Source organism: Myotis nattereri (assembly GCF_964212035.1).
Source record: "Myotis nattereri genome assembly, chromosome: 16".
Classification (NCBI taxonomy): domain Eukaryota; kingdom Metazoa; phylum Chordata; class Mammalia; order Chiroptera; family Vespertilionidae; genus Myotis; species Myotis nattereri.
The window spans coordinates 36817331-36832090 of NC_138091.1; the positions used below are offsets into that span (position 1 = coordinate 36817331).

Sequence of the window (14760 nt, forward strand, 5' to 3'; positions counted from 1 at the left end):
AGCTCAGAGCCTTGCATATAATCCCCAAATCAACATCCCTAATTTAAGTGATAAAACTTCAATGTCCGCAGTGCAAACTCCAAAGTGTGTTAGATAAAGCTCTTCACAGATGGTTCCAAACATACCTGAATTCACTCACTGGACTTTCCACGGACTTTTAGGCCTCTGTGTCTTTGTACTTCCTTTTCTTGCACTAGGCCCGGCTAGTGACTAGTGACTAGGGAATGTGGGCTCCGTCATTCCTAAAGATCCAGCTTAGATAACATCTACTTCATAAAGCTTTCCTGGCTGATCTTTAGCCATTTTTTTTTTTTTGGTAAACATACCTCTTCTAGTATAAGCACTCATATTATATTATAGTTATTCATTTGCAGGTCTCCCTACCACTCTAAACTATATTGCTCTAAACTTAAAGCAGTGGTTTTCAACAATTTTTCATGATACACATAAGGGAGATATTCAAATATATGCTATCTTCCAACAAAAACTTCCCCATTGAGTACCTTTAATGCTACCCTGTTCTCAGCCACTCAAGGAAATGTTTTCACTGATTCCTTCATGACTTACCATGAATGATAAAGCACTTGGGTGGGGTTGGGTGTCTTTTTTTTAACTTTTCTGAACTGGAAGGCTCCAGTACTCATTCATTCAATAAATATTTACTGAGTGCCCACTATGTGCCAAGCACTTTCTAGACTCTGGGAGTACAATAATTAACAAATAGTTTCTGTTCTCATGAAGTACATTTTAGTGTTATTCCTACATAGATCAGTGGCTATCAACCCTTGCTTGATGGTGCTCTACCTCAAATCCACTGAATCACAATCCCTGGAAGTTGGGATTGAGTTTTGATAGCCTTTTTTTTAAACCTTTTTACGGGTAAGCATTCAGGGTTCAGAACCATTCTTCTCCATTTCTAAATAAGTAGTTCTCCCTCCTTTTATAGCATACTCTCTTGAAAACTTATGAAAGCAATAGGGCTCTTAAGAAAAAAAGCACACGCACATATATACAGAAAATCTGTATACAGTGTTAGGGGTTCACAGATATCCTGGTTCATTAAAAATCACTGATCTAGCTGATGGGAGCCTGATATATAATAGGTGCTCAATAAATATTTCTGGAATTACAGTTAGATTAAATTCCTCCTTATCCATGGAAAATATGTTCTAAGACCTCCCAGCAGATGCTTGAAACAGCAAATAGTATCAAAACCTACAGTATATATATTTTTGCTATACATACATACCTATGATAAAGCTTAATTTATAAATTAAGACATAGTAAGAGACTAACAACAATAACTAATAATAAAATAGAACAATTGTAATACTAAACTGAATTAAAAATTATGTGAAAGTGGTTTCTCTCTCAAAATATCTTATTGTACTGTATTCACCTTTTCATTTAAAGGAAGCACTTAGCTTCTCTTTGGCTTATCCGAATTGCCTTGCACTTTAGGGCCTTATTAAGAAAAATAAGGGTCACCTGAACACAAGCACTGCAATACCTTAACAGTCAATTTGATGATGAGAAGGCTAAGAAGTGACTATTGAGCAGGTAGTGTATACAGGGTGAATACAATATAAAGGGATAATTCACATCCCGGGCGGGATGGAGCAGGAATGTGGGAGGTTTCATCATGCTACTCAGAATAGTGTGTAGTTAAAATAACTTATGAGTTGTTTATTTCTAGAATTTTCTATTTAATGTTTTTGGGCCACAGTAGAACATGGGTAGGAGGGAACTACTGTACTTGAAAGGGGAAAAGATAAGTTACTGACTTAGAAAGATGTTTTCTCTTTGCACAGTATAGATTACTATAGTACTAGTATCTTGAGGATCATTGCTGCTAAGAGTGGGAGAGTGTTCCTTATTTGAAAATCAAACTGCTCAAGGTCACACCTGTGACCTTGCATGGTGCACATGAAATAATGAATGTACTGGTAATTCAATTTGGGTACATTATGGATTTAAAAGGTTTTTAATGTGATTAGTGAGTCACCATCACTTACAGAATTGTACCTAAAGAAACATACCTAGAATCTACCCCTTCTTTTCTAGTCCCAGTTCATAACAGAATCTTCTTTCCTTTAAACTCTTAGTTTCCTAAGTGGTTTTCCTGCCTGCAAGCTGTTATGTAATCCATTCTGTCTTGAATTATCTTCCTCAAACGTAAATATTACCACTGCTAAACAGAAGACTAAGGTAAGAGGTTTGGTTCAAATCCACTTTCCACAACTTAGTAGTTCTATGTCTTGGGCAAGTAATTTCATGTCTGGTCTTAGTTTATTCATTCAAAACATAAGACTCCAGTAAAGTACATAATAGTTCTGAGCACATACCTAATAATAACTCAATAAATTTTAGCTGCTGCCATCCTCATTATGATCATCATGTCTTCCTCTTTGATCAAAACTTTCTAATGCTTTCTCTTGGATAGCTCCACAAAATTTACAAAATAAATATCTACAGAATAAAGCACAAACTCCTTAGTAAACTATTCAAATCCCATCTGACTTTAACCTTCATTTTTCAGCTGTTTTCATATCTCACCAAAGCTGCCTATGATTTAGAACAAAATGCCTCTATAGCTCCCTAAACATCCAATGTATTTTAATATTTCAGAGTTTTTGCTAACACTGTTGCCTCTGTTTGGGCTGTCTTTTAACTTCTATCTCCTGAAAGCTTAATTAGTCTTTCTTCAAAATTCAACTTGCACACTCCTCTGCCTTTGGCAAAGCCCTCACTGATCTATCCAATGCAATGCTGATTACTCCCTAAGAGGTTCTAGACAGTTTATGCTTTTTTAAAAAATCAGGTTGCTTATTAGATTTAGTTATATTATTTGGTTAATTAGGTTGCAGTTTCTTGAAGACAAAAACCGGATTCGATTTTTCTATAGAACTACAGGCCCGGTGCATGGATTTGAGCACTGGTGGGGTCCCTTGGCCTGGTCTGTGCCCTCTCGAAATTCGGGACCTCTTGGGGAGTGTTGGATAGCCAGTTTTGGCCTGATCCCCACAGGCCTGATCCAGACAAGAGGGAGCCCGATCCTGTGCTTTGAGCGTCTGTCCCCTAGTAGTCAGTGTGCGTTATTCCTTTATAAAATACGGGGAATTCTTAAGAACTTATTAAATATTGTTGTACATGAAAGAACATGATAAGTAGAAAGAATATACCTAGGATTTTATGTTGGAGACTTTTGTTTAAAGTTGTGTACCAGTACTTTTGCAAGTGTGACTTTGGAGGAATTATTTAACTTTTCTCAGCCTCATTTCCTCATCTGAAAAATGCAGCTCTATTTCTTGGACTTGTGTGGGTTAAATAAAATGATACATAGTGTTCCTAGTATAGTCTAGTACTAACTGGCACACATTAGACACTTTCCATCTCTTAATATAAATAAATTCAATATATATAATTTATATTTTTTATTATATAGCCATTTCCCAGCATATTTGCCACAATTATTTTGTGACACAAAAGACACAAATTATTTACCAGTAATCTTAGTACTACTGATCACCTGGAAAATTTGACACATATTTACTATGGCCATAAAGTTCTAGAACTTTGACTTGTTTTCATTTTAAAATTAAAGAAATAAAAGAGAGAAATAAAGTACCATATTCAAGAGTTCTATCCATTTCTGATTTAAAGTCAAGCTTTGCTCAGAACAATATTTCTTTATCACCAATTCTTAAGAGGGTCAGAAAGGGATAGTGAAAACAGCCAACTCAAGCTCCCATATATTCCAGTAGTAAAACCAGCCACTTAAGAGAACCCATACACAGCTTCCATTACCATTCTGTTCAAGCACCTCACAGTTCCTGAGTGATGGTGTCTTTTGAGAAATGGACTGTTCTCTAAGACACTACAAATTGGTAGCGGGCCTAAGATTAGCCTCTTAGTAACTCATCTATTTCTGCCCAACTGGTGTGGATCTGCCCCTAAAAGAATATCAGTCAGTATATCACCTCAAATTAAAGCCACATGGATAAAATGCTGCTAAAAGTTATGAAGCCCAAAAAGACCCCCGCCCCCAAATTTAAAAGGGAAATTCTCCTGATTAAATTAATAGGTCAGTTCTAGGTTGCATTAATTTAAAAGATAAATCAACAGCATAAAAGTTAAACAGCAAAGTTCTTTCCTTGCTTGCTCCTCTTAAACATGACTTATTATTTAAAATATAAACAAATCTCTGTAAGCTGTACAACTAATTCAGTTTTTTTTTTATTAAGATATTACATATGTGTACCCTCTACCCCCCCCCCCCCCCCCCGCTCATCCCCTCACCCCCCCGTTGTCCGTGTCCATTGGTTAGGCCTATATGCTTGCATATAAGTCCTTTGGTTGATCTTTCCCCCTTGCCCCCACCCTCCCCTACCTTCCCTCCAAGGCCCGACAGCCCAATCAATGCCTCTCCGTCTCTGGATCAGTCCTTGTTCATCAGTTTATGTTATTCATTATATTCCACAAATGAGTGAGATCCTGTGGTATTTATCTGCTCTCCAGTTCCATCCATGCTGTGGCAAATGGTAAGAGTTCCTTTTTCTTCTTCCTCTTCTTAAAGAATACCTTTCAGCATTTCATATAATGCTGGTTTGGTGGTGATGAACTCCTTTAGCTTTTTCTTATCCGTGAAGCTCTTTATCTGACCTTCCATTCTGAATGATAGCTTTGCTGGATAAAGTAATCTTGGTTGCAGGTTCTTGCTATTCATCTCTTTGAATATTTCTTGCCACTCTCTTCTGGCCTGCATGGTTTCTGTTGAGAAATCAGCTGACAGTCGAATGGGTACTCCCTTGTAGGTAACTGACTGTCTTTCTCTTACTGCTTTTAAGATTCTCTCTTTATCTTTTGCTCTTGGCATTTTAATTATGATGTGTCTTGGTGTGGTCCTCTTTGGATTCCTTTTGTTTGGGGTTCTCTGCGCTTCCTGGACTTGTAGGTCCATTTCTTTCACCAGGTGGGGGAAGTTTTCTGTCATTATTTCTTCAAAAAGGTTTTTAATATCTTGCCCTCTCTCTCCTTCTGGTACCCCTATAATTCTGATGTTGGTACGCTTGAAGTTGTCCCAGAGGTTCCTTACACTATCTTCATATTTTTTGAATCTCTTTTCTTTTTTCTTTTTCGGTTGGGTATTTTTTGTTTCTTTGTATTTCAAATCTTTGACTTGATTCTTGGGATCCTCTTGTCTGCTGTTGGATCTCTGTAAATTATTCTTTATTTCAGTCAGTGTATGCTTAATTTCTAGTTGGTCCTTTTTCATGTCCTCCATGGTCTCACTATACTCCTTGAGGGATTCATTAAATTTATCGGCGGTTTCCATAAAATTCTTGAAAAACCTTATAAACGTGGCCTTGAACTCTATATCCAGTCGTTTGCTTTCCTCCGTTTCTGCCATTTGTGACCTGTTTCTTTGTCTCCGCATTTTGGCTGCTTCCCTGTGTTGATAGAGTGGCCCTGCGCGCCAGGTGTCCTGTAGGGCCCAGTGGCTCAGCCTCCCCAGTTACCTGGGGTGGACACTCTTGGTGCACTCTTGGTGCCTTGGTTGTTGTAGGATCACTGGGAGGAATTGACCTCCAGGCCAATTGGCTGTGGGAATCAGCTGTGTCTGAAGTGGGAGAATGGTCCCCCTCTGACCACTGGGTACAGTGGCTCCTGGATCTAAGGAGGTGCTAATTCAGCCCCTGCCTGAGGCCACACAGCAGGAGCCACGAAGAGGCTCAGCTGTGAAGCAATGCAAGCCGCTGCGGAGCCTTGGGCCTTCTCTTGGAAGTTCCGGGTCTGCCTGGCTGGGCTGTAGTTAGGTACATTCACATGCAAAAGCCTCTGCCGCAGCCTGGGTGGGGCGGGGTCTCAGGGAGTCAAAGGGCGGAGAAAGCAGCTATGGTGATTCTCCGCGCCCAGAGTCGCGCGTCTCAGTGTCCCGGTAACGGCTGCAAGCACCTCTGAGGGAAAGCCGCCCTCAAGTTCGCCCGCTGCCGCCTGACAGACCAGCTTCTCCCCGTATGAGTCCTGGGTCCCCAGAGACTTCCCGGAACCGGAGTTCAGAGCAGTCGGGAGCTTGTGATTCAAAAAGACAGCCGCGTCCTCAGGTGCCACCCCCTTTCCGCGCGCGCGAGCCGCCGCCGTACCTCTGCACTTCACCTCCGCAGCTCCTCTGGCTCTCAGTGTGCTTTTCTTTTCTTCTAGTTGTAGAAATTACACTCAGCCAGCCTTCCTGTTGTTCTGGATGATGTTTGCTCCGTCCTTTGGGATATTTTTCAATTGTTGTGTGAGGCGACTATTTCCCGGTGTTTATCTATGCCACCATCTTAGTTTCTCAACTAATTCAGTTTTAAAAGTGACTACATAAATTGTTTTATTTTGTTCTTGTCAAAAAAGAAAATAGCTGCCTTTTACTAGATCATACAAGATGGATAATAAAAGCTTCAGAGAATATAAGAAGGTATAAGAACAAAAATCACTGTGATTTTCCTATTATACATTACAATCTAATTTTTGCAACTCTACCTTAGTTTATTAGTAGATCTACATCAGTGGTTATTATTCTGGGCAATTTTGTCCCTCAAGGGACATATAGCAATGTGGGGGGGGGGGGGGGGCGGCGGCATTTTTGGTTGTCACAGATGGAGGAAGCATCTACTGAATAGAGGCAGGCCAGGGATGCTGGAAAACATTACAATACACAGGATAATGTCCCCCACAATAAAGAATTACCTTGGTTCAAACATCAATAGTGCTAAGATTGAGAAACTCTCGTGTACTATTATATTACCATGTAACTGAATATTTCTACTAGCCTATATGTCTTCCTAACTCTTGTCTTATCACTCATTCCCAAACTTACCAGATTGATTTTCCCAAAGCAGTGCTTTCATTACAGAACTAGAGGCCCGGTGCACAAAATTTGTGCACGGGTAGGATCACTAGGCCTGGCCGGCGATCAGGGCCGATCGGGGGCCTTATGGTTGCTGGCCAGGGCCTTTTTTCCCCTGTGCTGCCGGCTGTGGCCTTCCTTCCCCTGGCTGCTAGCTGGGTCCTTCCTTCTCCTGGCTGCTGGCTACCAGCCGGGGCCTTCCTTCGTTCTGCACCGCCTCCTGGTGGTCAACATACGTCACAGCGAGCAGTTGAACTCCCGAAGGGACAATTTGCATATTAGCCTTTTTAAAAAATATATATTTTATTGATTTTTTACAGAGAGGAAGGGAGAGGGATAGAAAGTTAGAAACATTGATGAGAGAGAAACATCAATCAGCTGCCTCCTGCACACTCCCTACTGGGGATGTGCCTGCAACCAAGGTACATACCCTTGACCGGAATCGAACCTGGGACCCTTGAGTCCGCAAGCTGATGCTCTATCCACTGAGCCAAACCGGTTAGGGCCATATTAGCCTTTAATACATAGGATTCTTCTGTTCAAAAATCTTCAATGGCTATTTATTACAATACATTAAATCTAAACTCCTCAGTCTAGATTTTAAGTTCCCTATAACCTGATTCAACCTCAATAGTAAAACCTTATCTCTTGCTACTCTCAACTTCCATTCTAGCCAAGGCTATATTATACTGTTCCCTTGTTCCTAAATACCACTCTCAACTTTGGGCTTTTGCTCATGCCATTCCATGCCAAAAATGTTCTTCCTCTTCTCTACCAATTCAAACCCTTCCCATCTTCCTAAAGCTTTAAGTTTTACTCCTTCAAGAAAGCTTCCCATTTTTCTGGTCTGCAGTATTTCTTTCCAAATTTCTTTATTATTATCTATACAACCAAACACATACTGACTTACAACATTATCCAATTGTTCCTGCTAAGCATTTTTATCTTCCCACCCTTCAAAAGATTAGAGTTATATCTCCACATTTCTACTGGCTGATTTCACAAGTCTCCAACTAAATTTGTACAACAGAATTATTAATTGCCCTCCTTTAAATCGTCCTCTTCCACAAAGGATTCTCCATTTATAAATGGCACCACCAAAATGAAATCCAGGCAGCCATCATTACTGCTCCCATCCAATCAATATCTATATCTAATTGGTTCTAACTCCAAAACATCTGTTGAATTTATCTACCTCTTTCCTACTCCACTGCTACCATTTTAGTCTCTGCTACCTTCATCCTTAGACTGTTTTTACTTTTGCCTCCCTCCTCCCATTACATGTCTTAAAGTAGCCAGAGAGATCTTAACATCTACATAAGATCACATCAACCCTCTGCTGAAAATCTTTCAATGATTTCCCATTATCCTTGCAATGAAAATGGCCTTCCATTACTATGCAACTCCAGCCACATCGGCTTTCTTTCAGGTCTTCCAATGCCAAGTTCTGCTATGTCTTAGGGACTCTGCATATACTGTTTTCTCTTAATGCTCTTCAAATCACTGTTTCTTTCTCAGCCTTCAGATCTCAGCTTCAATGTTATTTGTTCAAAAAGGTCTTTTCTGACACTTTGTAAGAAGGTTTTAGAACTTTTTAATATTCTTCTGTGCTTGGCACATAGCAGGTACATAACATTCTCTCCAATTTGATTTTTCATTGAGGCTGCTTCTTAACTTTTTGTCATTTTGCATTACCTCTTTTGGTGGTCCAATTACAAATCTGACACCTGAGCTTGGGCCAGGGCCCTGCTATTATTAGGTTTCTCTCCTAACATCGTATTTTTAATGTCCTTCTTATGACAGTTTGTAATTATTATTTTGTGACTTTTGTCTAATTCATTCTCTCTTAACAGACCATAAACAAAAGGGATATATTAGCACACTAGTCCATAAAGGAATTAAATTATTATGTATTTACAGTGACTTCTTCCTCCACCCCTATTCCCCAAAGCTTAATCTCTCAGTCTAGGTACTATGTAGCACTGTCTTCAGGATACTATATTGCAGTGATGGCGAATCTTTTGAGCTGGGCGTGTCAGCATTTTGAAAAACCCTAACTTAACTCTGGTGCCATGTCACATATAGAAATTTTTTGATTTTTCTTTTATATATTTAAATGCCATTTAACAAAGAAAAATCAACCAAAAAAATGAGTTCGCCATCACTGCATCGTATCGTTGGACTAAAAAAGGAGCCACATACTAAACCTGACGAGCTCAGGGAAGGCCTGCATGGAGGGCCTTATAAACTCAGAGATTGAAAGTAACTGCATAGGTGCTCGCTTCGACAGCACATATACTAAAATTGGAAGGATACAGAGAAAATTAGCATGGCCCCTGGGCAAGGATGACACGCAAATTTGTGAAGCGTTCCATGTTAAAAAAAGAATAAATAAATAAAGTAATTGCATAAGATGGTCTGAACATAATAATTCCTAACTAAAAGTTGAGTCATGGTGGGTAGTCACATCCTAGACAAAACTCAATCTTTATCTTAATTTAGCCTATCTTTTTTTGTAGCTAAGATAACATACCCTTGGAATGTCAGAGTAATCCCCTTTTTTCTCAGGTTATAACTCTCACCAGAAAATGAAACAACTAAACCCCTTTATTTTTATCTTGTTCCCCAAATACCATCTCTATGTGCCATAAACGTTCTGTTTATCCTATATACCCACCAATGTCAAAGAAGTATGTGACTGTTTCCACTTTACTCAATTTCAAAGATTTCCCTGCTTTGCTTTCTCCTGCCCTCTTCATCTATCACCAATGAATTCCATGTAACCCATGTTACAGCTCCTCCTTTGATATGTTAAGAGAATAAAATAAGCTGTAAAACTGCCATTCTCAGGAACATTTTCTCAATCTGTTGAGATTTTGCTTTCAGGCAATTATCGTCAGTTTGGCTCAAATAAACTCATAAAAATTCTCTACAGGTTTAGATGTTTCTTACATCAACATACCTAAATATAAGGTAATCTACTTTCCAAAAGAAAAATCCATAACAAATGTGTTTCAGTTAACCTAAATATAAAATTTTTGAATGAAGATCAAATGGTCCAATGCCTATTGATTTATCAATTTAGATACAAATATATACTTTTAAAATCACAAAATATATTTAGAAATTTCACTTTTTTTCCTATTCTCATTGAATAGAATAATTTTACCAAAACTATTCACATATATTATTGACATTAATCAGGCCTTTGGGGAAGGGATGGTGTCATCTAACACAATTTTCCTGAATACACCACTTTCAATGTTATTTGAAATATAGTACTCTGAATCCATGTTAGTTGCTGTCCCTGTACTTCTTATCCCAAGCCAAAAGCACTCCTTCACTATATAATGCCCTCTAAAACGGTATTAGCTATATAGTACCCACTTACTAAACTGCTTAGTAAGGCGATTTTTACAAGGCTTTTTTACAACTTCATCCAACATTCCCGTGAACTGATAAATCTATTAAAATGTCTCTGTGTTTTTTAAAATCAATTTCATCAGGTGAATTTTATAAACATCCAAATTAGCACCAATTGAAGTCAGTTAGGCTTGTGTCTTTCCCAAACATTTATATTAAAAAAATGACAGCCCTAGCCAGTTTGGCTCAGTGGGTAGTGTTAACTTGCGGACCAAAGGGTCCCGGGTTTGATTCTGGTCAAGGGCACGTACCTTGGTTGCAAGCTCCTCCCCGCCAGGGCTCCTGTAGGAGGCAACCAATTGATGTGTTTCTCTCACATCGATGTTTCTCTCTGTCCTTCCCTCTCTCTTCCACTCTCTCTAAAAAATCAATAGAAAAATATCCTTGGGTGAGGATTAACAAAATAAACAAAAAATCAATAAAAACATTTTTTTTTTAAAAAAAAGACAAAATTTCTAGCACCAACACCACCCTTGTCCCAAGTCTTTTAACCTGGGTGTTAGCATTATAGAGACCCCTCAGGAGTTCTGGCCACAGACTAACAGCTCCCTCCTCAGCCAGGACCTCTTGGCAAGACTGTAACTAGTGATGTTTGTACAACCAAAGACTCTATTTTGTGGTTTAAGGAAAATAAAATTGACTACATTTCACCTTAAAAAAAAAAAAGACAAAATTTCTGCCTCATAATAGGAGAGATTTTTGTAAAGACTTGAGGACCAAAATTTTGCTACCACAAAATATACCCTTTTGTGATACTGATTTTAAGCCGGTTATTAAGAAACAAAAGACTCAGAACCTTTGACTCTCCTCCCTTACCTATTTAAAGGAATTCAGATAGAAAAAGGAAGGGAGCTTCACTTTATCATCACAATATAAACTACATGTGGCAGAAAGTGAGAAACCTAGCAAAGCCTGTTTGTTGAGCTTCCTTCTGTGTCCCATTGTTTCTGGGTGGCCCAGCAAAAATTTGTTTCACACATGTTTGCTCTTTCTTGCTTACCTGTGAACTGCCTACTTTCCCTTTGAAATCCCAGACCCCTGCCCCCTTCACCTTTGATCAAAATGGCATACACACCTCAATTGTTCAATTCATCTTTGGGTCCCATTCTTGTGGCACCACCCCATGTATACCCACAATAAATTTTGGACATTTTCTTGTTAATAAGTCTCATGTTAATTTGATTATTAGCCCACCTAGAAGAACTTGAAAGGTAGAGAGAGGGAAAGTTGGTTTTTTGCACCCCAAAGACAAATAATACTTTTCTATCAGAAATAATTTGGAGGAGGAGCTATATTTAGGTTCACATGTTTATCAAACTGGCTACCCACATTAAAACTTTAAAGAAAAAAGTCCTGGCCAGTGTGATTCAGTTGGCTGTCCTGTGCACTGGAGGGTGGAGAGCAGGAGGTAACCCATCGCTGTTTTTCTCTCTCTCTCTCTCCCCTCCCTTCTACTCTTTCTAAAAAAAAAAAAAAAAAAAAGCCCTAACCAGTTTGGCTCAGTGGATAGAGCATTGTGTTGGCCTGCGGACTGAAAGGCCCAGGTTCGATTCCGGTCAAGGCCATGTACCTTGGTTGCGGGCACATCCCCAGTAGGAGGTGTGCAGGAGGCAGCTGATGGACGTTTCTCTCTCATCGATGCTTCTAACTCTCTATCTCTCTCCCTTCCTCTCTGTAAAATATCAATAAAATATATTTAAAAATAAAATAAAATAAAAATCAATGGAAAAAATATCCTCAGGTGAGGATTAACAACAACAACAATAATAAACCCCAAAGAGTATTACTGCCATGAATACTTTGAGGACACCCAAGAGGTACTATCTACTAAAAAGCTACATATTTCTTTTATTCACCATGCTTTTATACAAGTTGAAATTATTAAACAGTGGTTATAAGCTAGCAATACAACTAGTTTATCATTTTAGAAGGCTTTTGGGGCCAGAGGAGGAAAAATGCATCAATTCTTAAGACAAAATTACAAGAATATGAAACAAATTAAACAACTTGAGTGTTCAACTTATCCATTTAAGGTACAGACAGCAACTTCTAATTTCATGTGAGGCCTCAAAAACGAAATCTTAAATGGGACTTTTTACTAGTAAGAGGAATTTGGATGTCAAGAAATAGCTTTAGGCCCTGGCCAGGTGGCTCAGTTGGTTGGATCATTGATGCTATACACCAGAGATTTCCGGGTCAATTCCTGCTGAGGGCACAAACCCAGGTTTCCAGTTCCATCACCAGTGGGGGCGTGTATGGGAGGCAACCAATTGATGTTTCTCTCTCTCCCTTCCTCTCTAAAAATAAAAAATCAATAAAAACATATACTCCCTGGGGTAAAGATTTGAAAAAAGAGCCCTAGCCAGGTGCTCAATGGTTAGAGCCTCAGCCCCGGGACCGAAGGGTCATGGGTTCAATTCTGGTCAAGGGCAGTACCTCGCGGGCAGGCTCCATCCCAGCCAGGGCACTTGCAGGAGACAACCCATTGATTTGTCTCTCTCACATGATGTTTCTCTCTCTCTGTCCCTCCCTTCCACTCTCTCTAAAAATCAATGGAAAAAAGATCCTCCAGTGAGGATTAACAACAACAACAACAAAAGAAAAAAACTTTGGAAGCACTGGCACAACTTATAAACAGAGAAAACTTCCTAAAATAAAATCCCACATTAGATGAATTCAAACAGTAATCGCTGCTATATGGAAAGAGCTGGAGAAGCCAACTAGGAGAAACGGGTATTTTATCCTTTGAAGGGAAAAAAAATCAAGGAAATATGAAAGTCGTGATGTATTAAAATATTTACTCTTTAGCTATCACAAGCCCGTTAAGGGTCATATGAATTGATTTCTAGAATCGGCTGGCTTTAGAACTTCAAAATAAACACTGTCCACGACTCAAAGACAGCAGTTGACAGAGGTCAACGCTTCTGCCCCGGTCAAGATCAGGTGGCCGTTGGAAGCCTCCCAGGCCGGCCCATCGCCAAGGGGCAGGGGACTCGGTTTCCCCGGGAGGCAGGGGGGATGCGGTGGCCCTGCCTCGCACACCCAAGTCCCACGGGATTTCCTCCCTGCCCTCGGCATGCCCTGGTGCGGCAAGGAGTGTGAAATGATGGGAATGCCATCACCTATCTGCCTTCCACTTCCCGATCTCCATCAGAGGCCACGGGAAAAACTCCCATCTCCCGTCCCCCCACCCTCCTCCTCCCCTCGTGCAGGTGCCTGAACCTCAGCCCTGGGCCTTGAGTTCTCTTCCGAGATCACGGCTCAGCGGGGGAAATTCACTGCGAGGAAAGCAATGCGGGCTAGTACGTCTGCTACCAAAATAGAAATTAGTATTAAAAATACCGGCCCGACCCTCCTCCCTCTACCTTCTCACAGAAAACAAGAATAAAACCCACCCTCACCCCCCGCGAACTTGCCCCCCTCCATTATGAAGACCTTACACGCTTTGATCCAATGTGCGTCCCAATCACCCCTCAGGTCACAGAGCACCTGGCGCCAGCTTTCGCCCCCACGCCCCGAGGTCTCCCCCGAGCCGCGGCCAGGCCCCTGCACTGACAGGAGGGGCTCGCAGCCGGACGTCGGCTCGGAGGAGAAGGGAGGTAGTATCGCCAAACGCCGCTCACGCTAGGGAGAGAAGTAACGTCGGGCCGAGAGGTAACGCGGCTTCGGTCGCGGGCAAGGCCTCTGAACTGACGAGAAGACCCGCAGGACCCGGCGTAAGGGGAGGCGGGAGAAGAGCCCGGCCTAGGCCGCACCAGGCCGCGGAGTGGCCGTACGCGGCTTCCCGACTGGGGCCGCGAGCCAAGCCTGAGAGAAAAGAGTTATCATTACCTGGACGGGTTCCTGCAGCACCGTCATCCTTGAGGCTCAGGCCCACTTTCTGCAGTGCCTCAGGCCCCCCCCGCAGTGGCTCCGGCCCGGCCAGCCCCGGCTCATTTAAACTCACCAGCGACCGTTACCGGGGGATGGGGGCGGCCGAGCGATTGCCGAGCACCTCCGAGCGGGTCACGGAAACACCCGAAGTGGAGAGACCCGCGCGGGAGCCAGACGAAAAAGCCCGAGAGAGGCCGGAAATACCCGCGGTGAATCGGCGGAGGAGGAGACCGTTGCCGGAAATTGTCGAGGGTGACCGGAAACTACCGAGTCTGACCCAGCGCATAGGTTCCTCTTCTCGGCCACGCCTTTACTCACGCACGCCACGCCCAATCGGCCACCCAAGGCTGGGCCACGCCCAAACGGCAATCACCGGGCTGGGCCAGAGGTGCCTGAGCGGGCGGGGAGCGTTACGTGGCCTTGCTGCCTTCGCGATTCGCCCCGCAGCCTTTCTGTATTAATTGCTACTTGATAGATTAAGCAAAGGGTAAAACTCGAGAGTTTGGGGCTGACTTTAATTAATCAAGATTAGGTCATTCATTCATTCATTCATTCATTCATTCATTCATTCATTC

The 14760-nt window shown here is 41.5% G+C and overlaps 1 protein-coding gene across 1 annotated transcript in view; it reads right to left on the reverse strand.

The window, feature by feature from the left end:
• CDC27 (cell division cycle 27) overlaps positions 1-14272 on the reverse strand; it is a 48409-nt gene extending 34137 nt beyond the window's left edge. Inside the window, exon 1 of the mRNA XM_081110280.1 lies at positions 14144-14272. Coding sequence (XP_080966406.1) covers positions 14144-14170 — 27 coding nt within the window. The 5' untranslated portion in view covers positions 14171-14272. The remainder of the gene's footprint in view (positions 1-14143) is intronic.
• Between the last annotated feature and the right edge of the window lie 488 nt (positions 14273-14760).